Source organism: Monodelphis domestica, chromosome 3 (assembly GCF_027887165.1).
Source record: "Monodelphis domestica isolate mMonDom1 chromosome 3, mMonDom1.pri, whole genome shotgun sequence".
Classification (NCBI taxonomy): domain Eukaryota; kingdom Metazoa; phylum Chordata; class Mammalia; order Didelphimorphia; family Didelphidae; genus Monodelphis; species Monodelphis domestica.
The window spans coordinates 248,601,294-248,628,923 of NC_077229.1; the positions used below are offsets into that span (position 1 = coordinate 248,601,294).

Sequence of the window (27,630 nt, forward strand, 5' to 3'; positions counted from 1 at the left end):
TTGGGAATGCATCTAGTTTTTCCCCATTGCAGATGATATTAGCTGATGGTTTTAGATATATACTGTTTATTATTTTTAGGAATGACCCTTCTATTCCTATGCTTTCTAGTGTTTTTAATAGGAATGAATGTTGTATTTTATCAAAGGCTTTTTCTGTGTCTATTGAGATAATCATGTGGTTCTTGCTAGTTTGCTTGTTGATGTGGTCAATTATGTGGATGGTTTTCCTAATGTTGAACCAGCCCTGCATCCCTGATATGAATCCTACTTGATCATGGTGAATGATCATTCTGATCACTTGCTGGAGTCTTTTTGCTAGTATCCTATTTAAGATTTTTGCATCTAGATCCTTTTGGAGAAAGCCTTTTGGAGGATCTCTGATGAGGACCGCTGAGATGGAGCTGGCCTGATGTCACTAGAATCCTTGTTTAGTCAGATCTTGTGATGGTGGCTTAGAGAAAGCTAAAGTTCAGATCTCCGGAAAACCCTTCCCTACCGATCTCAAACTATAAGCTCCTAAGGCGCCGAAATTCAAAACGATCAACAGCACAGACCCTGGGAACCCTCCTCCTGGACCTGGACCCGGTTCAAAAGGTACGGCTCCCCTCAAAAGCCAGAACCCGAGATCACTCGGACCTCAGGGGTAGGAGCGCAGAGTCCAAGGCTCTGGGAAGCCGCAGCCCTGCCCAGCTCAGAGAGCAGGGTCCTCGGAACAACAACCCTCAGGGCCTTCTACCCGAGTCCCAGTGAAAGTTACTGCCTGGGGCTTCCGCTGCAGAGAGCTGGTCGAAACAACAGCAACCCTAAGGGCGGGCAAGACAACCTCACGGGCTGGATCCTGCTATCCAAGTCTCAGTGAAAGTCCTTGCCCTCGGAGCTTGGGGAAGCTGCAGCCCATCCCCCCGCAGGCCATGTTTGTGTCATAAAAGGAGTTTGGTAGAACTCCCTCTTTGCTTATTATGTCAAATAGTTTGTATAATATTGGGATTAACTGTTCTCTGAATGATAGGATTCACTGGTGAATCCATCAGGCCCTGGGGATTTTTTCTTAGGAAGTTCTTTGATGGCTTGTTGTATTTCATTTTCTGATATGGGATTATTTAAGAATTCTATTTCCTCTTCTGTTAGTCTAGGCAGTTTGTATTTTTGTATATATTCATCCATTTCTTCTAAATTGGTGTATTTATTGCCATATAATTGGGCAAAGTAATTTCTAATGATTGCCTTAATTTCCTCCTCATTGGAGGTGCTGTCCCCCTTTTCATCTTTAATGCTGTGAATTTGCTTTTCTTCCTTCCTTTTTTTAATTAGATTGACCAGTACTTTGTCTATTTTGTTTGTTTTTTCAAAGTACCAGCTTCTTGTCTTATTTATTAAATCAATAGTTCTATCACTTTCGATTTTATTAATTTCTCCCTTAATTTTTAGGATTTCTAGTTTTGTTTTCTGCTGGGGGTTTTTAATTTGATAGTTTTCGAATTTTTTCATTTGCATTTCCAATTGATTGATCTCTGCTCTCCCTTGTTTGTTAATATAAGCATTCAGGGATATGAATTTACCTCTAATTACCACTTTGGCTGCATCCCAAAAGGTTTGAAAGGATGTTTTGCCATTGTCATTTTTCCTCGATGAAATTATTAATTGTATCTATGATTTCTTCTTTAACTAAACGGTTTTGGAGTATCATATTGTATAATTTCCAATTTGTTTTAGATTTGGTTTTCCATATACCATTACTAATCATTATTTTTATTGCCTTGTGATCTGAGAAGGCTGCATTCATTATTTCTGCTTTTCTTCATTTGTGTGCTATGTTTCTGTGACCAAATGTATGGTCAATTTTTGTGAATGTGCCATGTGGTGCTGAGAAGAAGGTGTATTCCTTTTTATCCCTATTTATTTTTCTCCATATGTCTATTAATTCTAATTTTTCTAAGATTTCATTCACTTCTTTTACCTCTTTCTTATTTATTTTTTGATTTGATTTATCTAAATTTGATAATGGGTGGTTTTATTGTCTATTTCTTCAGTCAATTCTCCTAGTTTCTCCATTAGAAATTTGGGTGCTATATTATTTGGTCCATATATGTTGATTAATGATATTTCCTCATTGTCTAGAGTCCCTTTTAATAAAATATAATTACCTTCCCTATCCCTTTTGATCAGGTCTGTTTTTGCTTTGGCTTTATCAGATATCATGATTACCACTCCTGCCTTCTTTCTATCAGTTGAGGCCCAGAAGGTCTTACTCCATCCTTTAATTCTGACCTTGTGGGTGTCAACCCGCCTCATGTGTGTTTTTGAAGACAACATATGGTATGGTTTTGGATTCTAATCCATTCTGCTATTCGTCTACTTTTTATGGGTGAGTTCATCCCATTCACGTTCAAAGTTATGATTGTTATTTGTGGACTCCCTGGCATTTTGATAGCCTTCCCTAATTGTAACCTTTTCTTCTTCAGCTCTGCCTTTTAGTCCAGTGATTTACTTTGAATCAGTCCCCCTTGTCCCCTCCCTTGATGTTTCCCTTTTTAGACCCTCCATTTTTGTTCCCTCCCCCCTCTCTTTCCCTCCCTTTTTGTTCTCCCTCTCCCCCTCCGCCCCTTGGTTTTCCCTTCTCCCTACCCTAGTTAGGTAAGATAGAATTCACGATCCCAATGGATCTGGATGTTTTTCCCTCTCAGAGTTGATTTCCCTGAGATTGAGGTTTAAGTAAAAAAAAAAACACTCTCTTCCTCTCCTTCTTATAGGAGTTTTCTTCCTCTCCCTTTCCCATGTGAATCTTTGTGTGAGAAAGATTATTCTATTTGGTCTTTCTTTACCCCCTATTTATACGTTACATTTTCCCCACATATTACTATACATAGATTGATATAAATGTAGTCCTTGTAGAAGAGAGTTTGAGTAAAAGAAGAAGATAACATTTTTCCCCTTTCCTTAATATTTACCTTTTCAGGTATTCCTTGCTCTTTGATTTTCGGTATCAAACTTTCCACAGAGCTCTGGTCTTTTCTTTGCAAAAAGTTGGAAGTCTTCTATTTTATTGAATGCCCATACTTTCCCTTGGAAGTATATAGTCAGTTTTGCTGGGTAGCTGATTCTTGGTTGGAGACCCAGCTCTCTTGCCTTTCTGAAGATCATGTTCCATGCCTTACGATCATTCAGAGTAGAACTTGCAAGGTCTTGTGTGACCCTGATTGGCATTCCTTTATATCTAGATTGTCTTTTTCTGGCTTCCTGTAGGATTTTTTTCTTTTGTTTGAGAGCTTTGGAATTTGGCAATTACATTCCTGGGAGTTGTCTTTTGGGGGTTTAGTGTAGAAGGTGTTCTGTGAGCTCTGTCAGTGGCTGTATTGCCCCATTGTTCTAGAATCTCTGGGCAATTTTCTTTGATTATATCTTGTATCACCATGTCCAGTTTGGTGTTTATTTCTGGCTTTTCTGGGAGTCCAATTATTCTTATATTATCTCTTCTCCCTCTATTTTCCAGATCTGTCATCTTGTTGGTGAGATATTTTATATTCTCTTCTAATTTCTTGGTATTTTGGCTTTGCTTTATTAATTCTTGCTCTTTTACACGATCGTTGTCTTCCAGCTGCCTGATTCTGGCCTTTAAAGCCTGGTTTTCCTTTTCAGTTTCATCACACCGGTTTTGTAGATGCGTGAATTTCTTTTGCATTATTTCCAACTTTTCCTCCCAGAAGGCTTCCATCTTTTTGGTCATTTCTGATTCAAATTCTTCATGGGTTTGTGGAGAGTTTCCATTTCCTTTGGAAGATTTTGGAGCATTTTCTTGTATATCATCTTCTATCTGCTCTGTATTTTGTATTTTGGCTCCATAGAATGTGTCCAAAGTCGCTCCTTTCTTCTTATTTTTCTTTGAATTTTGGGGATTTTGTGCTTCTGTGGAGTTTGCTATCTCTGAATGTGGAGGATTAGTTTTTCTTATCTCTGTCTGGTGTTCAGAGGCTTTAGTCCTGGGCAGATTGTCGGTTCAATGAGCTTTCCCTGGGTTAAACTGAGTATTCCTCACTGGAACTGGAATGGAAGGGTCAGACCAGGAGGCCACACTCTCCCCCGGCTCTCTGGGTTGGGTTGCTTTCCAGAAGTTGCCTTTAGAATAGCTGGCCTTGAGGCTGTTTCATTGGCCTGCGGGGGGATGGGCTGCGGCTTCCCGGAGCTCCGAGGGCAGGGACTTTCACTGAGACTTGGATTGCAGGATCCAGCCCGTGAGGCTGTCTTGCCCACCCTGAGGGTTGCTGTTGTTTCGACCTTGCTCTCTGCCGGGGGAGCTCCGAGGGCAGTGACTTTCACTGGGACTCGGATAGAAGGCCCTGAGGGTTGTTGTTCCGAGGACCCTGCTCTCTGAGCAGGGCGGGGCTGCGGCTTCCCTGAGCCTTGGACTCTGTGCTCCTACCCCTTAGGTCCGAGTGATCTCGGGTTCTGGCTTTTGAGGGGGGCCGTACCTTTTGATCCAGGTCCAGGTCCAGGAGGAGGATTACCAGGGTCTGTGCTGTTGATTGTTTTGAATTTCGGCGCCTTAGGAGCTTATAGTTTGAGATCGGTTGGGAAGGGTTTTCTGGAGATCTGAACTTTAGCTTTCTCTAAGCCGCCATCTTGACCGGAAGTACCAATGAACTTCTAAAGGGTGTTATTATGAATCCAAATTCTATTGTATTTGTTTCCAGAGTTGGTGCTCAGCATTGTATTTGAAGTAACAATCTTTTGAGAGACCTGTGGATGACTTTTAGCTTCATTTTTTTAATCACCACTTAATTGTACTTTTTATTTAGTCCTCTGAAAATGGTTTAATAAGAATTAACAAATATTTATTTTGAGCACATCAGGAGAAACATTTTAAAAGTAAAAATTATAGTTATAATATTAATGAAGTATTTCAGGACCATATAGACAGCCTATTTGGAGGAAACTATATATGCTTTTTAAATTCCTAAAATCTTAAAGATATGAATTTTAATCTTGCTATTATCTGGTTGTCAGATAATGTAAATAAGAGTAAAATAGTTAGCACAGTTACTTACATATGTATTAATTTCAACATTTAGAGAACAGAACAGAATACAGAAGTAATGAAATTCCTGGAGTAAAAGATTTGAAATGTAAAGGAGCTTTAAAGAGCACTTAGTGTTCTGTTTTAGAGATAAGGAAATGGAGTCCCAAAGAATTCAAGTACTTGTTCCTACTCCATCTAATTCTTTTGATTCAAAATTCAAAATGCTTCACTATAGGAAATTATCTCAATAAATATTAATTCATGTGATATAGTGCTTCAAGGGATAAAATGGTCATATATGAGATAAAAGAAAAACAGATGTACAGGTTGTGCATTAAAGTAATACCCACATAATGTCAATCAATCAAGAGGAACCACCACAATCCCAGGATATTCTCTGAGGAGAATAACTGGGGGAATGTGGGAAATATTATGGAGCATATACTTCTATTAATAAGATCATGACTTCAATAAAGACTACTGTTTTAACATTTTGTAGCTGTTATTTCATACTTTTAATGTATATCAAACTTTCAGCTTACTAAAACTCTTATCCCTCCTTCTAACTCATGTCTATATTCCAACTGTGCTGACCTTATTGTGTGCTTTTAGGGGATATAGCAGGGTAACTAGGGAAAAATCCATGAGATTTTCTTATAATTGATATTATATACTCAAAATATGATTCTAGTGAAGACCATAACATAATAAACCTTTCTTGAGCTGATATTAAGAACACAATAACATATCAGACAATAGAGGCATACTTGCCAAGCAAACTTTTAGAAAAATGTTCTATTAAAGGAACCTAAGCATCAACATTCCTCCATTCATCAACTTTAGGTGAATTAAGGGTCAGTCTTTCTGTTCATGCTAGATTGCTCTGGTTATTTAATAATGAATTTAGCTTGACTGAAATAATGACAGCTTGGGAATTATGGTTTAGGCAGGTACAGGATAAATTAAGTGTTCCATTGTAAAGGTTATGATGATAAGAGAGGGCATAAAAGCTTTTTGCACTCACATGTCTTTTGATATTTAGAATTGCTAAACTACTTTGGAAAATATGATTTGAATTATGGTTTTGTTACAAAAAAGACATAATTTTCCACGTATATGAGAGCCAAAAGAAGATAATGAATTAGTATTAATGTTACTACTTTGAAAGAAGGGGTACTGAATGTCAGGAATTCCTGACAAAATTCTGCAACTTATTATTAAGAAGATGATTAGTTGATAACCCATGTATTCCATGGATATTCTTAAATGTTAGGATATTTAGTAAAAAAAGGTTTCCATTCTGCTAAGCAGACTTCATGTGATGAATTTATGGGGGCACATGGCATTGTAATTAAAATAGTGTATGGCATAAATTGTGATAGATATAAGAGTGGGTGAGTAAATTTGACCACAGAAAATATGTTTCACTACAGTGTCTTGGTTTTTAAATCAAATATAAGGTGGTCGCCAGGGAATATATTCCCAATCATGAATATGCCCAAGTCAGCTGGGTTTTATAGAGAATTTAATTAATAATACAATGAGTAATCAAGAGAGAGAGAGAGAGAGAGAGAGAGAGAGAGAGAGAGAGAGAGAGAGAAAGAGAGAGAGAGAGAGAAGTATAAGTATGAAGGGCCTTAAGCCAACATGGCCTAGACCTGAGTCTTAAGAGAGAGAGAGTCGGTCAGTCAGTCTTTTATCACTCACCACAAGGTCTGTCTAAGCAAGGATTCTAGTGACACCAGGCCAGCTCCATCTCAGCTGACTTCACCAGAGAGATCTCCCGTGAGACCTCCTTAGAGATTGTCCTCCAAGAGCTTCCCTTCTCCAGAGCCTCTCTCAAGAGATTCTTCCCAAGCGATCCTCATAAGAGATTTCTCCAAAAGGATTTTTTAAAAGAGATTCTGCTTTTTCTTATATAGGGGGTTTTCTCCTATGTCACCTCCCCTAAGTCGTTACATCTACCAATCACAGTAGACGTTTTCCAAAGGACAATCCATTCTAAAAACACTGCTGGGTCGACTAATCCCCTCAGTAAATCTGAACCAGAGAAAACACAGCTGAGTCGACTAATCCCCTCAAGAGAAAAACCGTTGAGTAAGTTTTCATCTCTTTGCTCCTGGCAAGTTTACAAGTTGCCTGACCTTTATAGGTACCTAGCATCCCATTGTATCAATTCTAAAAACCGGCATGGCTCAAAGAACTCATTACCTCTTTATAAGTATGGGTCTAAGTACTTTCATTGTTTAGCAAGGAGTTTTCTCCCCTAAAGCAGTCTTAAGTACAGGTGGAGTAGAGGTCCTCCCATTTCTGATCCTGGCGAGTTCTTAGAGTCAAAATGTGGAATGTTCCCAGTAGGGAATTGTTCCAATTGAGAATTCCCTAATGGGGAAATTTTTAACATTCACAAGTCTGAGAAATTTCAAGATTTACAATCCCCCCTGATGATCATTGGGAGACTAGACTCCCCATTGATCATTTAACATAATCAATTTGAAACCCTAAATGCACTTCTAACTATAGATATACACGACATTCAAATTTCTAAGAGGAATTAGAATAGTGAGGGAGGAAATAGAAAAGAAAAGTAAGCAAAACCAATGTTTTGCTAGGTGCATTGACAGAAAGCCAAATTAGGGGCAGTCCCTTTTGGCATAAATGTGTACATTTACAATAAATGTTCAATCAAAGTTCAGTTCAATCAATCATATCCAAAGTTCATTCTTGATCTTCTTGATGAAGTGTGGATTTTTTGGCATCTTTCTGCAACAATTCATTCTTTGGATATAGGAGTTTCAAGCTTCTTTCTTGAAGATATTTTCTCAAACAAAATTCAAAGCCTTGGATATTTATAACAATACAATCTTAAACAAAAAAATTCAAAAATACAATGTACAAGAGTAATGTAAAATTGGCAATCATGGAGTTATTTACTCCATGTTTGTAGACCATGCCCATTTCAATGAAACCATAATCCACTGAATTTTCAAGAAATAATTAGTAAATATATTAATAAATATATGGATGAGACAGTACTGATCACAAAGACAGCAATACCAAGACCAAGTTACATCAAAATAAATTCATTTTCAACAATTAACATACTAGTATATCAGGGAAACATCACATATTTAGTTTATTTACAATTTAGTCGATCACTTTTCTAATGCTAATGTATTTTAATGTTATCCTTGTAGATAAGATAGAGAAAATCGAGCTAGACAATTAGACTGAGAGTAGATTTAGGATTGGTAGGATGACAACACCTAAAAAGTACTTGTAAATGGGTTAATTTAAGCTAAAAGAAGTTTATTTAGTGAAATAATCTAGATATGTGAATTTGACCACACTATGTACATAAGTTTAATTAAATGACTTTATTATCAGAATAGCTTGGAAAGTTTACAATTGATATGAAGCTGAGTGGCATAGTTAACAGTCAGTGATAAAGTCAAAGTCTAAAAAAATTTACATATGGAATATTTGATTGGATCTAATTAGAGGAAATTAAATAGGCACAAAGAGAAAGTAGTACAATTGGATTCAAAAATCAATTTTTTAACTATAACATATGGGTGTTCTGATTAAATGAGATCATACAAAAATGATTTGGGAGTTCTGATTAAATGAGAATACAGAAATGATCTGGGGTCTCTAAAGATGCTATAGAGATGATAGTTATTCTGATACAGAATATGATCACCTTCAACTGTGAGATTCTCTGAAGCTAAGATGAATTTTCACACTTTATTCTTATTTACATTTTACAGATAAATTAAAATTTAAAACCTATATCACTATTTAAATATATGACCAATTTCCCCCAAAATTTTAGACATTTAGTCTGACTTCATTTCCAAAAAGAAATTAACTCAATAACAATATGATCACCAAAAAACCTGGACTTATATGAAGTACTGCAAAGTAAAATGAACAGAACCAAGAAAATATTGTATTCAATAATAAAAATAAAGTATGATGATTAACTGTAAATTACCTAACTATCATAAACAAGGCAAGGGATGGCTACCCACTACCATAGAGGGAACTGAAAAGCCTGAATGAACATTTAAGCATACCATTCTTCACTTTATTTCTTCCATACTTTTTTTCTCTAGTGTAAGCAATATATGTCTTGTTTTACAACAAGATGAACATGGAAAAACATATTGTATGGTAACATATATACAAGCTTTCTCCTATTATTCATCCTCTTGGTGAGGAGAGAGAGTCTATGGATCTCAAAATGTCAAAAAAGGATTATTGAAAATCATAACATGTAATCTCAAAAGAAAGAAAAAAAGAAAAATTAGCCCAGAGGATTTTTTGCTTCCTGATATCAGTAGTCAATAGTGTTTACTTACTTGTTATTATTAATATCTAATAGGTTTAATCAAAGTCTATAGAACTTTTATATAACCCATAAAAAGGAGAAGAGAGGGTATTCTTTCTTGCTTTGAAATTCTATTAGTTAGAGTAGGTTGTTGGAGTAGAGATTCTCATTCTCTACATTTCCATGTCAGTTCTCTCATTTATTTGTGCTTCCGAGGCAAAGTAAAAAAAAAAAGCATCTAACACTGTATACAATGTAAAAGAGTATCATGATTTATAATAGTGGTTCTCAAAGAATGTACTTGACACAGTGACAGAAAATCCCAAGCGTTTTTCCTCAAGAATGAAATTCACTGCCCTCTCATCTTGCCAGATATAGATAGGTATGTGTAGCTACATCTGTATCTATCTATATACAAAGGTATACACACATACCTTAGATTGCTAGCTCCATCCATGGCATCACAAAGCTGCCCCATCTGTTGTAAATTCTGAAAAAGTAAAGAAAGAAAATTTGAAGTATGTGAGAAAGGGAAAGGAGAAATAGAGGACTCTGTTGGCTATTATTATGTATTTGTTGGAGTTATTGCCCAGAATCTTCCCTACACCCATTATTTTTTTACTTCTGGCTTAAAAATGTATGTACCATAATTTTTACATAAAGAATACTGTGCTGTGAAAAGAGGTTTAGCAATTTGCTAATAAATATGCTTCTTTTGATGTCCCATTTGCCAGTCAAGTTTGTAAAATCCTCATATATATTTGACTTGCATTCCAAACTCATACTTTTAGCTTTTCACTTTTTCTCATTGTTTTGTAAAATAAGTAAGCATATTATTTTTTATATTCTCCTAAGAATGGTTCAACGATAGACTGAATATTAATCATCACAACATTCAAGCCAATAAATAATTTTTCAATTCTTACTTCATGCTATTTCATTTTTATATATTCAGAACACATATAATAAAATATGATAATTTCTACTACTTATTAATAGTAAAAATGACTCATGACCCATTGTAATAAGAGAAAGAGATAAGCATTTTGTATAGTTATCATCAAATAATAATTACCTATTCATTGTATGTATTGAAAGTTCTGCTAACTCCTATTAAACTAAAAAGATTTTGAGTATAGGCCTAGTGATAGACTTTATAAAATATCTTTTGACGATCTGCATTGTTAAATTCAGAGGCTCATCACCAAACATCAGCCACCAGATGGATTAATTATTATAATTATTAATTACTTTTTGCCATAGTAAGCATGAGGAATTTACTATCTGCTTTGAGGAAGATAGTGAAACACTCATGAAATAATGTATAGTTTGAACAACTAAAGCACATCTTCATTTTATTTTGCACAGTGTAGTTGGTGTAGGAAATTACATTAAAATGTAATAGAATTTGTTTCTCTTGGATAAGCATATCGATTTTAATTTATTACACATTCACAATAAATCATATGTATTATGGTATTATGTTACATATTATGTTATATGTAAAACAAAACTGAAAAAATGTGAATGTAATTGGAAGAAATTTTAGCATAATAAGCAAAAGTATAATCTTCCCCAAACATATGTGATGGAATGAATTAATAACAATGAAAAAAGCATTTATATCATTTATGTGCCAGGCAGTTTGCTGAGTACATAAGATAAAAATACAAATCAAAACACTTCCTGCTTTCAAGTGACTTACTTTTTTGGGGGGAAAGGTGATTAAAAGGGGTCTTTTAACCTGAACAGTGCTAGAGATGGTTAGTGGAGTTATTGGCCATTTGAAAATATAAATGACAAGGAAAAGCAGGTGGCAAAATTAAAACAATGTTAAAATTTAGTCAAGAAGCTCTGAATTTACCTTGTGCTTCAGACACTCAGTAGCTGTGTGACCCTTTACAGTCACTGAACCTTTTTGAACCTCAATTTCTTCCTTTGTAAAATAGGGATAATTATAACACCTTGCCTTATAAGATTTTTGAGTGAATCAAATAAAATAATACGTGAAACACTTTATGCACTTTAAAGCACTTTATAAATACTAGCTATAAATGACTATAATTCATCATTTCAAAAGAGGGAAGATGATTATATCATAGTATTTATATGTATCACATATATTTTTGCCAAGCTTTAAATACCTCTTTACTAGGTCTCTGGCCTTATAAAAAAATGTCAGTATTTTAGGTGTCTATTCCTTTTCTTCTCTTTCAACTTCTACTCATCCTCCACTTTGATAGATATGATGACTTGTGACTTCCACAGAAAGCAAAAAAGAAAGTAAGAAGAGTGATTTCTCTCTTTTCTTTTCTGCAGCAGGCAGGGTTAGAAAATTTCTTACCTTAAAAACACCTTTGTTAAAATTATAGTGATCATCAGACCCAGACCAAAGACCAAAGATGGATAAAGGATCTGGTAAATGTATGCCTTTCACAGTGTCTCAGTAATCATACACCTTCTTTTTCCTTAAATGGTAGATATTCTGGAAAATTGTAGGATATATCATTACTAACCATTTCCTTAAGTATTTAAAATTCAGGAAGAGATTTAAGGTCAATACTGAGGTCAAGTGCAGTGAGAAAATATCTTAGTTTTAACTCAAACTATTAATGTTTAAATCCTGACTTTTCACTTGTCATATATTCTTTGTACAACAGTAAGCAAGTCATTTAAAGTCGCTGTCTCTGTTTGTTTACCTGTAAAAGGAAGTGGTTGGATTAGATAACTTGCAAGTTTCCTTGAAGTTCTAAATTTATGATCCTATGAAACTCCAATGTCCTTCACATATTTAAATCTTAACCTGTGTTACTACAATAAAAACCAGACAAGCAGAACTTTGAAATGTCCATAAAACTGAGGCAAAAGGAACCATGTGAATAAAATATCAAGACAATTGTTTCCATTTTTAATATTTTAAGATATCACAATGATATCTGTATTGTGTGTAGTTAGTTGTTAAATCCTTTCAGTCTTGTACCCATTTAGGGGTTTTCTTGGCAAAGATACTTCTCCATTTCCTCCTCCAGATCATTTTTGCAGATGATGAGCTGAAACAAACAGGGTTAAATGACTTGCCAAGGATATAGCAGCTAGTAAGTGTCTGAAACCAGGTTTTAACTCATGAAAACGAATCATCCTGATTCTAAGTTAACTGCTCTATCCACTGAACCCCTTATCTGCTAGGTATTTGTCCCTTATAACTATGCAATTGAAGGATTACAGGAGAGGAGAGAAGGAATATTTCTCAAATAATTCTTCAACCTGATTAGGAAAAAAATTAAATAGAAGTAATGGAAATGGGATAATAAAAATATTCTGATACATTAATTATGAAATTAATACCATTTGCCATCCTTCTGTAATACAGCCAGTAGCTCAAATGCCCTGATACTGACATTATCTCCATAACTTAAATCTTATCAATGAATTTATTGATGCTTCTTATATGTAGTATTGATCTTATATACCTCCATTTCTACATGAAACTCAGCACTGGAAATGGGAACTAATTTAAAAGAGGAATTATGATTTCATACAAGTGAATGCTAGTTTGAAGACAGAAGAGGCAACAATGACAACTTTTTAGTGAAAACAACAATTGTGTTATGTTGGTATATATATTTATGACAGTATATAATAATGCTGTGAAAAATCTTGAAATGGAAGGATATAAAGACATAATTTTAATGAGTACATACTATATATTTGAATTCAATTCATCAAATATTTATTAAGCATCAACTCTATGCAACTGTGGTAATGCTGGTAATACAGAGAAAAATAATACAGCTTCTGGCCTCAATGAGATGCAAATCAAAATCAGAAAGGAGAAAGTACCAACAGAAATGGTGAATAGATTAAAAAAGGCTTACCTTTCTGTGGTGAAACTGGAGCAGAGTTTTAAAGGAAGCTAGGGAGTCTAAGACATGGAGATAAGGAAGAAATACACTACAGACATTGTAGTTTGGGAAGCATCTAGTAAAGCCAGGTTGCCCAGAACACAAAGGATGGAAATGAATATGGAAAAATAAGACAGAATCAGATGTGTCAGGTAATATGCTAAGTGATGTGGAGAATATAAAAGATGTAGAAGACATGGTTTCTATCATCAAAGGATTTTCATCTGTAGTAAGGCCTAAAGACCCCCAGACATAAAATAATTAGAGAATGATTAAAGATCAAGTCTATAACATCACTTCAGGGCATTTTTATGGGAATATAGTTGTTAATGTAAACTAAACAAGCACTGCCAAGAAGTACTTAAAATAGAATCATTTGCAAAAGTTTCTTACAAAACTTTTTGTGAAGAAGACACATGAGATGTAAAATGTTATTTGATATTACACATTAGGGGAAATGTTATTTTTTTCCATTCATAAGGGAAAACAAAGTTAACAAATTCCACTAAAATAGTTTAAATTGGAAGATAAAAGGCAATAAAAAGTAGAATGCAAATTATCATTTTTTAAAAAACCATTAGCTTTGGGTTAATTAACTTGCCCAACATCACAGAACTCGGAAGTGCTGGAGGACAGATTTGAAATCAGGACCTCCCATTTCTAAGCCTGGCTCTCACTCCACTGAGCCATCTCCCTATCCCCAGGTATATTCTTTTTAAAAGAAAACTTCAAATTAACTTCCAGTATGTTGAATCTGTGCTCAACAAAGATAGAGGAAAATTAAGATGTCCTCAACTTTTGGAAAGCAAAGCAGATCACTTTGTGATTTGGGCTCTTACTAGCATTTGTCCTAGTATTAGAATTCTCTTGATTTATTTGTCCTCAATTAGCTTACTTTCTTTTTCCCAAACCCCCAACATTTTATATTGCTCTTTGGCTTGTGTGAAGAAAGGCTCTGATACTGGAGTTGCCACATATGACATGGCAATACAGTCTAACATAGATAGACTGTATTCAGATAGACACCTGTGAAACTTCGGGCCAGAAGAGAGAAAGCAAGGATAGAGAGGAGCCAGCCTGAACACCAGGAGTGGGTTTGCCTAACATTCCACTTTGAAATGCAGTACAACAAATTATTTCTATCCTCCCCTTCCATTTTGCAATTTGCCTCAGTCAAAGATTAATCTTTCACCATTTCTATTATGTAAGGATCAGAATAAAATAGTATTATATTTGTAAAACATTGAGTGCAGTGCCTGGTAACTATTTATTATTGTTGTTATTTCTGCTAAACTGATGGATTTTTAAAAAGGATCATGAAGTATTTTTTATGAATTATAAGGATCATAGTTTTTGAGCTGGTAGGTGCTTTAGAGAATATTTACATTAATCCCCTCATTTTATAGATTAAGTTCCTGAGACCCAAAGGGTGAAATTATTTTCCCACAGTCCCATGACTTTGAAGGGGGATTTGACCCCAAGTACTCTGACTACAAATCACATGTTCTTTTGTTTCCATGTTTTGTTTTGTCTTGTTTTTCCCCTCTACATCAGGCTACCTCCACAACTTTCCATTTTTTCCATAAAACTAAAATAAAACTCCCTTCTTTGCTTAAAGGACATTAATGCCATCAGCAATTTATTTATCAGTGTAGGAATAACCAATTTTAGGACCTTATTAGTAATATGCCACGATTCAGGTGAACTTCTCTCCTTATGATTCTTTCTTACCCTATGAATTCCTACTTCCACTTGGCCTCCCTAATAATGGCCAGCCATGCCCTCTTTTCCTGTTCACAACCATTAGCAAATACAAAGAATGTTCTATGTGGTAGCCTTGAGTCCAAAGTTGCTTGTTACAACTTTGAAGGATAAGGGATGGGGCTGTTTTCATTTTATTTTGATAAGTAACCAGATGTAGAAGAGAAAGACTTGGAAAGAAACTTAGTGGTAATTAGTTACAAAACCATATTTCATTTTATAGTCCAGAGCATTTTGGATTCAAGTTAAGTCTTCTATTTGATACTGTGTGACCACAATTAAGTTGCTTGACTACTCTGAACTATCTATTTCCTCTTGCATAAAATGTATGTAATAATATTTATACTAAAAGTTTCATAAGATTTGGACCAGAAAAGGAAGCAAATTATTCATCTAGTTAGTACACTTCAATTACGTCTCTTCTATTTCCCTTTCCATTCAAATATTTTTCTGTGCTCTCAGTAAATATGCACTGTACTCCTGAAGTGACCTGCTGCCACACATTCAGTAAACCAATAATAGTTACTTTGAAAATATTCTAATAGAACAAGTCTGTATGCATTCTTTTAAAGATTTTTAATAACTGGAATAGATTCAATAGAATTCAAGACTTTAGATTTGAATGAGCTCTTTAGAATATTGTCTGTTTACTCACTGAATTCTTTTTTAAAATTTTATTTCTTTATCTTACATAGAATGAAAACCTACAGGACAAGGACACATTAATTCTATATTCTAAACATCATTTTACATTATTGAAGAAATATAATATATTGAGGTCTATATTTTTGAGTCTTCTTTGTTCATTTAAAATAACTATTTAAGTAAAAATGTGACATGTTTGAGATGTAGCTATGGGTAGCCATAGAAAAGAATATATACAATTATTTTCAAAGTGTATATCCATTACTTAGTTATCAGCATATCAGAAAGTAGCTACATTTGAGATGATATAACCAAAGAATTTTCAAGGTCTTATGCTTAATGCATTTCTGTTTGATACAGAATTCAAAACAGTAATTGTCATCCTTTGCTAAAATCTTGAACAAACAGATTATGTTTTGTAGCCAATCTTGGCTCTATTCCAGCTTGTGTTATACCATGAAATTTGATGTAGCACTGGTATTATAAAGGCAAAGAACTTTTTAAAAGCTAAATACATATTTTGATTAATATATTGAGCAAATTTTAAATAGAGAAAGGAGCACCAAAGAAAAAAAGAAAATATGGCAAAATGCATATGAAGGATTCATTGTTTAAATAGCCTGTCATATTTAACTGTTTTTTTTTCTGTTTTTGTTTTGTTTTGGTTTTTGCTAAGAAGAAGCTAAATTGGTGCTCTTGAATTAAACTGTCTGTCTGTCTATCTATCTATCTATCTATCTATCTATCTCTGTCTATCTCCTATAATTAACAATTTAACATTATGTTTTTTAATAGTAGAGAAAACCAAAATAAAATCTGAATTAAGTAACTGCCTTCTTTCTGTTGTCAATTTTGATTGTCCAATGTATTCCAAGGAGAATTCTGTCTTTTTTTTATCTGACTCTTTCTACCAATAATTCTGTAAAAACTCTTTTTGTAAACCTTAGCTTCTTTCATTAGCCTCAGTTTATTTTGAGCTTTGACACTCCTGACACTATTTTTATATGACCATTACTTTTTTAAAAATACTATGTTATTAACATTTCTTCCATCGTGTGTGTGTGTGTGTGTGTGTGTGTGTGTGTGTGTGTGTATGTGTGTGTGTGAGATATTTATTTTTCAGGTCTGAATTGTGTGGACAATATCCCATGCATGCCCTAAGAGGCATCTTCAGGAATCTTCCATTTTTCTTTAATTGAATACTTTCCTTTTGTGTCTTTATGAATTTATACTTGAGTATGTCCCTTTCCTCTTGCCATGAATTCCTCTGCAAAATTTCTCTGAACACTGTGAAATCTCCTTTGCCTTAATTCAGGGTGCATTTCAGAAAATCAATTTTCTATCATTTTATATAAAAAATTCTAAGAAGGATTTCATTTCCTCCCACTGGGCCCATCATTTCCATCCCTCTAACCATTGCCTCTCTGTTAGTGAGAAGCTGATCCAAAAGAGAATTTCCTCATGTCATTCACACACATTTTAAAAGATAAAATTAGCATTAAAACAAAAATGTTTTGAACTGTGATACTTTTGGCAGAAAGTTCTGTCAGATGTTTGATCTTATCATGCCACTGAAACTGTTTTTTTTCAGTCTCCAATAATCCTTCAGTTGCCAAATATGATTCCTTAATCCTAGTCTTCATCCTTTTTGATCTTTCTGCCTTACTTAACTATACTGATCACCTTTCCTTCTGTATGTTCTGTTTCTTTTTTTTTTAGTTCTTAACTTCTCTGTTTAGGTGCTTTTGTTGGATTATTGCTTTAGCATCTAGCAATGAGTGAATTTTCAAGTCTCTTAACTTCTTCTCTTCTCCTCTCTGTATAAGTGACCTCTTTAGCTCACAAAGATTTTTAATAATTATTTCTGTGCTATAACTATTCATAGTCTGTCTTAGAATTTCCATTCCAAACTGATCAATTGCCTACTAGAGAATTTGAACTGGATATCTGTAGGTATCAAAAATTCAACTTGATTAAAACTTATTTTACACATCCCTCAAATCTACTCATCTGACCAGCACCAGTTAGCATCAGCATCCTTCTAATATCACAATTAAAGCTTCATGCTCAATTACCTTCTCTCTTTAATCTCGTTTTATTGCCAGCTTTGTTGTTTTTATACTTTTATCTTCACTCGCAGACCCAGTTCACCAGTTCAGCTCACCATTACCTTTCACATGGACAATGATGAAAATTATTTAATTGATCTCCACACGCCAATTCTTTCCTACTCTAAATCATCCTTCAGATAGATGCCCAAGTTACAAGTCTGATCATTTCACTCCTCTACTGCATAAATTTCCATTGTCCTTTGTTACTTCTAAGGTTAAATATAAACTCCTCACTGATACTTAGTTATTCACAATCAGAATTTATGTAATATTTATATTTTTATTACATATCACTCTCCTTCATGAACTGTACAGTCTTCCTACTGTTCCTCATACATTTCATTTAGTTTACTACCTGGACCTTTCCATTGGTAGTCTCCTGTTTCTGGATGTCATCAAGTTACCAGGTATTTAAATTGTACCTACTATCTGCCAACCACTATGCATAATAATTCTCTTCCTTACATCCTATTCTCTATTGATTCAGTTTCTGTAAAGTTCCAGCTCAATCAATACTTTCTGTTTGAAACTCTTCCTTATACCTGTATTTTCTAATGCTTCTTCCGAACAAATCACTTATATACTCATAATTCAATTTTGAAGCTATAAATATATGTACAGATTTTCCCTCAACTATACTATTAGCTTCTTGCAGGCAGAGACAAATCACACTCATAGTTTAGTGAATCCTTATTTTGAGATTTATATATGGATAATTCAATTCTCATATAATTACTCTATAATGTCTTAGTGCCAGGATTGTTCTTTCTTTCCCAAATTGTTAATCTAGTTCCACTTTCTGTCTCAGTTGTTTGTAGCATCTAGAAATCAAATGACCCAATCACTCATTTCTTTTTCTTCATTAACTCATGCAAATAAATAAATATACTCCATTTCCTCCACATCCACCTTGATTACTGGATTTCACAAATTAGTTCATCTTAATCATATATAATGATATACCACTGGATCTTCCTTTAATCTAAATTGTTCATTTTTTCAATTTAAGGAAAAAAAACATCTAGACTCACACAATAGCAATGGATCTCATTTTACCAACTCTTAGTAATAAAGTTGAGGTCAACTTTGTCATCTTTCACTAGGAATTCTAGGTCCTCATTTGATTTTGAATTTTTTTATGCACTGGCACTTGAAGTCATGTGCTTTACTCCTGGATCCCTTCTTGGATTTTAAGCTACTGGGAACTAAAAGGTATCTTAATTGGTATTCTTCCTTTATTTTAGTTAGTGTAGTAGAAAGAAAGACCTATCTTTTTCTCTCTTTTTAAAATTTAAAGATCCTTTGATTGGGTTTATAAGACATCTGTCAAATAATTCTTAACAGTTTTTGTTATGTGTACTTTATTTCTGGTCAATAATTTATCATATGTATCCTTTATCAGATTTTCAGATATCTTTGTTAGATACCACATTTTTAGACAGTTCTTCATTCCCTAGATATTTTTGTCTTGTAAACCCCTTGTCTTCAATGGTCACCAGCAAAGAAATTAGTTTTTGTATGGCCCTTAGTTCCTTGACCCTTTTTTCTTCCTTCATGTTTCTTTAGCACTAAATATCTTTTATGTGCTGGAATGGTGATTTCTCTTTAAGCCTGTTATCTATGCCACAGTGCTACAACTTGCTTATGAAAGATGTCCCTAAGTATGGGATTGAGACCAGTCTTGTTCTTAGGCACATGTTCTCCTTTGTGTTGGCATGCTTCTTGGCCTGACCAGACCCTAGCCAGTCCCATCTCTAGTGTCTATAGACCTCTTTCTCACCCTGTGTAAAACTTTTCTGGAAATTGGATCCTGTGATTTTTTATTGGGGGGCAAGGTGGGAGGGACTGGATTTTCCTACCAGGAGTCTTATGTGTTTTCTAAATATGTTTCAAGATGTTCCAGAGAGGATAAACTTGGTTGTATTTTCTCCTGCTACTCTACCATCTTGGTACCAAACAGGCCAAAAGAAAGTGCAAGGTACCTTATAATTCCCATTAGTGGAGAAATCATTTTCTCCCTTCCTGTCATTGCAATTAGGTTTTTCTACCTGTTGAGCAAGAATCAGAGCTAGACATTAATAGTCTTTGCCTCTCTTGAGTTCGTAAGCTAACCTTTTCAAGAGGTCATGAGTACCACGAGGGAAGTTGTTTTCTTTTGATGACAATCACTCCTCATCTAGAAGAGAGCAAGGTGGCACGGTAGATAGATTGCTAGACCAGAAGTTAGGAAACTCATCTTCCAGAGTTCATAGGTGGCCCCTGAGCAAGTCACTTAACCCTCTTTGCCTTAGTTCCTCATCTGTAAAATGAGCTGGAGAAGGAAATGACAAACCACTTCATTATGTAATAGATTGTAGAGGACTGAAGAGGTATAGGGTATAAGGAGTGTTCTGTAACAGGGAATGGAGGAGTTGAAGGGAGAGAGGGAATATGGTTGCCAGTGAGGTAAAAGGAGAGAGATACCCTCTGCTGAGATGCTATCTTTGAAATTGGGGTTCCTGGGAAATGGGCCACTTATGATAGCCTGAGGGGATGTCTTCTCTATTGATTGATGTTGACGATACCCCAGAGCAGGCAAGCATGAATCCTCCTGAGGAACAAGCCTCCCCCCAGACCAATGTCACCCAGCAGGGGTCCAATAAGGACCCTCTAGTTGTTGAATGGCTTAGGTTCAGCTCCCTCTATGTTCCCCTGAAGTTTTAGTCCTCTTATCTGACAACAGTTGTTTAAATAAAGATGAATTTTAATAACAAGTTTGGATTGGGGAGGGTATCAGGGAAGAAAGAATTGGGATTTCCCTAAATTGGGCTTGAGTCTCAGCTTTTGAGCTGAGGCCAGGCCTCAGAGACTGGTGGGGGTTTCTTTATTCCTGTCTATGCTAATCTATGCTAGTTTTCTTAAGTTCAAAGTCTTAGCAGTAGACAGTAAGAGGAAGAAAAGGTTCTAACTTTCAGAGTTGGTTGAGCCTGTCTCTTCAGACTGATGCTCCTACACTGTCACTGCTTCGATTGGAATAAAAGCTGTGGACCTTTTGAATCCAGATCAGTTCATCTCATTAAGCAGCTTGGTGGCCTCTCCTCCAATTTTTTAGGCTCAGCATTCAGGTGCTGAACATAGTGTAGACTCACATCTGGTTTTACCCCTTCTGCAGCAATAACCCATCACAGGACATCCAAAGGGGACAAGAAAAGATGCTCCAACTTGGAACATAGAGGTCAAGGCAGGAAGTATAAATTCATTTAACTATACTCAAAAGAAAAAAAAAAGGAATTCATTCCAAAGAGTAGTTTTATCAAATGCCAATCAAATAAAGTATTCATAATGTTTTTAATTTATACTCTATATAATAACAACTAGAAATATGTAATATTTCAGATTATAAAATGTTTTGTGTAAATATGTAAGTAAAACCTGTCATAAAAGAAAAGATAATATCCTATACAGAAGTTCCACATTCAAGAGGAATGTTTTCTATTACCAATTAAATTGATTGTTTAAACCCTGAGGCTTTTAGCAAAAATTGTCCTTTTGTCTGTTAATTAAAAAACATAACATGTCACAAATGGCAGAATCATATGAGAGAGCTCATCTTTTTTTTTACTAGAAATTGGAGTTGCTAATGCTTCCTTTAGCTTGCTCTTGCTTTTAACGAGCTGGTTCGAGGTTTTCTAGGATAGAAGGGAGAAAGTAAGCAAAAATGCAATGTTTAAAAAAAATGCAAGCTTCAGTGTCAGCTGCCAATCAAAGTACTCTGCTAGTGCTACTTTCAACCTTCAGGCATTTCTATGACCATCACTAAAAATGAGCACTGTCTAAGCAGAAATGCATAATTATTTCAATCAAATTATGACTAGGCTGCACAATACAATTACCCACTTTAATTTGGAGGATGAGTTAATTGAACAAATGTTCCCGTCTGCCACATGATATTTAAAGGATTGCAAAAGGAAATTGAGTGATAGAATTAAATTTCAAGAGAAAATGTCTGTGTGTGTCTTTTGTGTTCATGCACATATATGCATGTGGAGAAGTATTTTATTTTTTATAAATGTCATTCCAATATAATTGTTTTCTACTTTTTTTCCTTTAGGAGTATAAAATATACTTAATGGTGGAAAAGTATATTTTAGAAGCATATTCTTAGAAGAAAACAGGTATTTTCAGAAGGACAGAAAGCACTACTTTACCTGTGCCCACTGATTTCTCAGAGGAGTACCTTTACTTTTCGAAAAGACATATTTTTCAGTATGAATTGCTACGTGTCACTACAATTTCTCTTGGGATTGGCTCAGCTATGTCCCTGCCACACAGATATGACTAACTCTAAAATGCATGAGATGAACCAGTCTCTAGAATTTCATTTGAGAGCCAAGCGGAGCTGGGTGTGGAATCGTTTTTTTGTGCAAGAGGAACTCTCAGGAATTGAGCTTCATGTTGGCCGGGTATGTTTCTTGTGCTTGGAAAGAGTGAACTTTTCACAAAAAACAGTTGCATAAGTCAGGAAGTTATGCTAAGGACTTACTTTGACTAAAACTGCATAGAGTGAATTACTGGAAAGAATCAGAAGCCACCAGAGTTCATTATTTCAGCAGCTTAAGCAACACAATTATCTATTAATTTAAAAAAAAAGAATTTCAGTCTTCTAAATAACAATGCTGCCCTCATTTATCAACATCTGGCAATTTGCTGGTGCTAATTTTGGCAGTGCATCAGAGTAACCACATTGAGCACAGTACAGTTTCCAAGCAGAATTTAGCATGCTTTTCTATTGCACTAAGTAGCACTTGATTTACCCATCATTAATTTTTAATGAAACAGATTAATACTGAAATCCTTTTATAGCTAAGAATCTACAGAAACCTGTAAGGTTCATTAGATTAATATAGTTATAGGATAAAGAATAAATATTTTCATTCTCCTTTCATTTGAGCATGTATTTTGAGAAAAAATTTCTTTACTATAACAAAATATCTCCCTGTCTATATAATTATTTTGCTATTTTTAGCTTTTTTTTTAAATAGAGGTAATTGCAGCCTATAGATCTCTTGCCCTTTTGTGTAAGACATTTTCTAGATGAATGAATTGAAATAAGTTTAACCGCTAATTAACTAACACTAAAATTTAATTGGGCCCAAAGGGTGAAGTATTCAAAATTCATTAACTCCCTTTTCACAGCCCTTTCAGAAGAATTCCTGTATTCAAATAGCTTCTCATTTCCATGTGAATGTACATATATGTATGGATTAAACATGTACAAATTTAAACATGAATAAAGGCAACTGCTTATGCTAAGTCCTTAGTTTCTCAAGAAATAGTCTGAAATACATTTTACCTCTTGCTATTACTTGTTTCCACCTTACAATTAAATAAAAAGTAGTAGGGCACTGTATAACCCTCTTGAAAACACTGTAATTATCATAAACCAAAATTTCTTAAGAAGTAGTAGATATAATTGAGGCTTAGAGTTAATTCTCTGTAGTTAACTATGTTTTTTTTAGCCATGTTCTCTCAATCAACTTTTACAAAACAGCATTATGTTCTCTTGTCACTAAACAAAATGAAAGGTTAACATTAGCTGGTGACTCAATAACAAAACTGCTCTGAGAAAATATATCAACAGGAGCCCAAAGTCAGTCTATCTTGCTCCTTAACTTTCCCCTGTTTTAGGATGCATATCCAGTACATAAACCACATTTTGCTTTACTTCAGATTGCAATGTCTTCTACTTATTCTCCAAATTGCAGCCAATCTTTAAGAAAATGGTCCATTTTACAGAAGATTTTTCCATCAACATCCAATTCAGACTTTAATAACATGTACTAGTCCCAACTAACTGATTTAAAGCAGAGCAAGTGAGCCAGTAATACCTGAAAACTTAATAAAAGGTAGAATATCACTGCTTCATGCAATACAGGAAACATCCTTTTTTTGATCTATTTGGTAAAAAATTGGTGTTAGATGTAGCAATTATATATAAAAATCCACTTTATAGTGCCAAGTTTCCTTAAAATTCTAGTTACTATACAATATATATATATATATGTATATATATATATGTTTTCCTATAATTCCCATAACACTGAAGTGGAACTTAATTTACTTATGCATTTTATTTAATATTTGAGGAAGAGAATCAATGATGTTTGGTAAAGTATTTATTATCTCTAGATCATCATTCTATAAAAATCACCTAATTAACATGCCTGGGTCATAGCAAAAATGGCTCATAACAGCTATTTCTCTACTAATTGCACATTTTTAATTATCTCATTTCCCCTTGGAATATTAAACCAAGCTTTAAAAATCTTTCTTTAGAATGAGTATACTGAAGTTCCATGTGGTGTGTACATTTCTCATCTGGATAGAATGTGTCCATTTCATTTTTCCTCATCACTCTGACTACATTCCATGCAGATTCAGGTTTTGGTATGAAAGTGCAAAGACTATGTAATAAATGGTAGTTTGGAATCCTCCTCTGAATTGTCACATTTTTACTAGTTGATAGATACTCCCCAGGGTTTAGATCAACCCTGGTTCAAAACAAGGGAGATTATTGAAATTAGTTATATAAATACTTTCCTCTGCATGACATCAAGTTCTTTTAGTAACTTTTCCATAATAATAGGTGGTAAATTGGGAGCTTTCTAAGGTGATGGTTTCTACGGTACTGTTATTATCCTGTTCACCTTGCAATTCTTCAGAGCCTCTCAGATACAAGAAAGGGCACTTTAACATAAGGTGATAAAATAAAATCATTCATGTGAAGTCAAACTGTATAACTCATTTTCTTATCATGTATATATTTACAAATTCATATTGTAATGGAAAAAGTTTGAACTCTTTACACGTTTCCCTATTTTGAAATTAACATACATGTCAAAAGCTGAATAATCTCATTATTAAATGCCTTGATTATTATAAATGAAGTAGATTGTTCTTTCAGATGATAACAATTGAGTGTACAGTGGGGGAAGAAAAATTGCAGGGGGAAAAATTGGAATAACTGAGAAAAAACAATATTGGGGATGAATGGTTTACCTCTCACATTCTGCAAAACTCAATAAAAACATTTTGATCTCTTTATGGATCCTTCTTCCTGTTTCAATTCCATGTAATTTGATACATGTTAATAATAATAAATCATTATATATGTATACATTTATTAGTTTAAAATCTTCAGTGTTTTATGTATAGTAACTAAATTAATTTTTCCAAACACCTAGGATGCTGGTGCTATTACTATTCCTATTTTACTGGTGAAGAAACTAAGTGTGACAGATTGTCATTTCCTCAGAAACACACTACTTGTGTGAAGCAGGAATTGATCCTAAATTCATTTCATTTCCAAACCCCTTCAATATGCTGTACCCCATATCTGCCTACTGTGTGTCAGGCACTGCTTTTCCAGATTTTCTACTGAGTCTCTTTGACCTCTAGTTTTCCTAGACACAAAGTAATTTTGCAAATTATGTGAGAATGCTGCTTTCCTACCTGCAAAGTTACTGACCTTTAAAGGAAAGTTGAACTAAACTTTGAAATTATATAATTGGTAGGAGGTAGCCAGGCTAGTAATCAAAGTAAGAAAAAAATTGTCAGAAATAGTCAGACTTCTGGAAATTAAGTCTTTCAAAAAGATGAAGGATAATTTTTAATATGTACAATTATTAGATGTGTTTGTTTTCCTTATTATTTAAAACTTACAAATGACAGATATCTATTTCTCTAAGTCATTTTTTTCCAAACAAGTCATTCCTACTTTAAAAAGAGTCATTTGTCACATAGTACTCTAGTTTATAATTTTATGTATCACAAAAGTATTTGCCTACCTTATCTTATTTCATCCATATAACAAATTTTATTATGCATATATAGCAATTATCCATATTTTGTATGTAAAGAAACTGAGGATGAAGAAAATTAAGTGGATTGTCCAAAACAATACAGATAGTAAGTGACAATACTCAATTTCAATATGGGACTCTTACCGTATAGCATGTGATCTTTGGACTTTGTGTTATTGCCTTCAATATGAATAAACATACTCATTTTTGGTAAAATATTTTAAAAATGTTTTTCTGGTGGCAAATTCTCATGCAATGGCTAGCCTCGATGAATTATATGAGAATTATCATAAAAATAAGTCACTAAGTGATCACCCTTTCTTTTAATAGCAATTATTGACTAAGTTATAGTTTGCTAAGATGTAACTATATTCACTAGTGAGTAAGGTATCCACACAGATAAGCATAGATCCTTAAGAAAGAATTCAAATTCAATAAAATCATTATTTTGTCCCCTTTTTAGGGTTAAGTACAAACTAAATTATTATATTTTATTCCTTACAGCTGAGATCTAATTTGGACAATGGAGATGCATCTTTGATATATGTATTGTCTGGGGAAGGAGCTGGGAGTATTTTTACCATTAACAACAGAACGGGTGACATAACTGCCATAAAGAAGCTTGATAGAGAGGAGAAATCCTACTACAAACTAAGAGGCCAGGTAATAGATGTTGTAACTGGGAAGCCTGTGGAACCTGAATCTGAATTTGTCATCAAAGTTCTGGATATCAATGACAATCAACCAGAATTCCTAGAAGGACCTTATGAGACCAGCATTCCAGAGATGTCTCCAGAAGGTACTGAATATTAAACACTTAACATTAATAAGCATTTCTAAAAAATTTCCAGGCTATATTTTTTAAAAAGTATATTTAATGAGCATCCTGATTCTTTTATAAAGAAATTTCCTTAAATTTTCCATTAAAGTAAAATATTTATGAATTGTTAAGGGTCTAAAGTATGGGTTCTATCCATTCACAAATATTTATTGTCTATTGTGTATAATGATATAATGTGTATAATGTCATTAAGAGTCATATAAAAAAATAAAACATGGTATCTGTTCTCAAAAAGTTTATAATCTAGTATGAGGCATAAGACATGCACAAACATGACAAATTAGAATGTTTAGTATATAATAAAATATAAGTAAAATGTGATCAGTTAAGATCAGAAAAAAGAAAACTAGTATCTAATTGCCTGGGCATATGATGATCTTGAGGATTAGAAGAAAGCTTAAGACAGAACGTGGCATTTGACTTGGCCATTGGAAATTCAGGATTATTTTTTTACAGATGGGAAGGTAGACGCAGTACCACAGGAATAGGGAATGAATTAGCAAAGGTGAGGAGGAGTAGCAAAAGCTTAAAACACATTCAGTATAAAAATAAGTTGAATTCCAACCTAGAGTACAGAATAAATGATAGAGGATGTATTAGTTTGGAAGCATAGATTGGAACCATGTTATTAAATGCCTTGAATGACAAATTCATGAGTATGTGTCTTGTCTTCTTGACAATGAGAGGGCATCAATGATTTTTGAACAATGAAGTGACATAATCTTACCTGTACATTAGTCATTTTGGCAGCTATATTCACATTAGAGTGGGGAGAGTTTGGAAGCAAAAGATGGTTAAGAGGTTTCAATATAATGTTGAAATAATGGGAAGCTGAACTGGGGAAATGTGGTGGTACAGATGCAAGGAATATTATGGTAATTAAAGAGAATGATAATAATGAGACCATATACCAAAACCAATGGGATATAGCAACAAAAGCAGAGGGAATTATTTTTTATCTATAAAAGCTCATATTAATAAAATAGAGAATGAACAGAACAATGAATAGGAATTGCAATTAAATATACTAAAAAAAGAACAAATTTTAAATCCCCAACTAAACAATAGATTAAGAATAATAAAAATTAAAGGTGAGATAAAAATTAAATGTAAAAATCCATTGAATTAATAAGTAAATTCAGAGTTGCTTCTCTGAAAACATCAACAAAAGTGATTAACCAT

General features: G+C 34.1%; 1 protein-coding gene across 3 annotated transcripts in view; it reads left to right on the forward strand.

The window, feature by feature from the left end:
• CDH19 (cadherin 19) overlaps positions 1 to 27,630 on the forward strand; it is a 173,741-nt gene that overhangs the window by 51,661 nt on the left and 94,450 nt on the right. For all 3 annotated transcript variants that reach the window (XM_056823609.1, XM_056823610.1, XM_007487770.3), the window contains exons 2-3: positions 21,857 to 22,208; positions 26,112 to 26,406. In XM_056823609.1, the coding sequence (XP_056679587.1) occupies positions 22,014 to 22,208; positions 26,112 to 26,406 (490 nt within the window). In that variant the 5' untranslated portion in view covers positions 21,857 to 22,013. The remainder of the gene's footprint in view (positions 1 to 21,856; positions 22,209 to 26,111; positions 26,407 to 27,630) is intronic.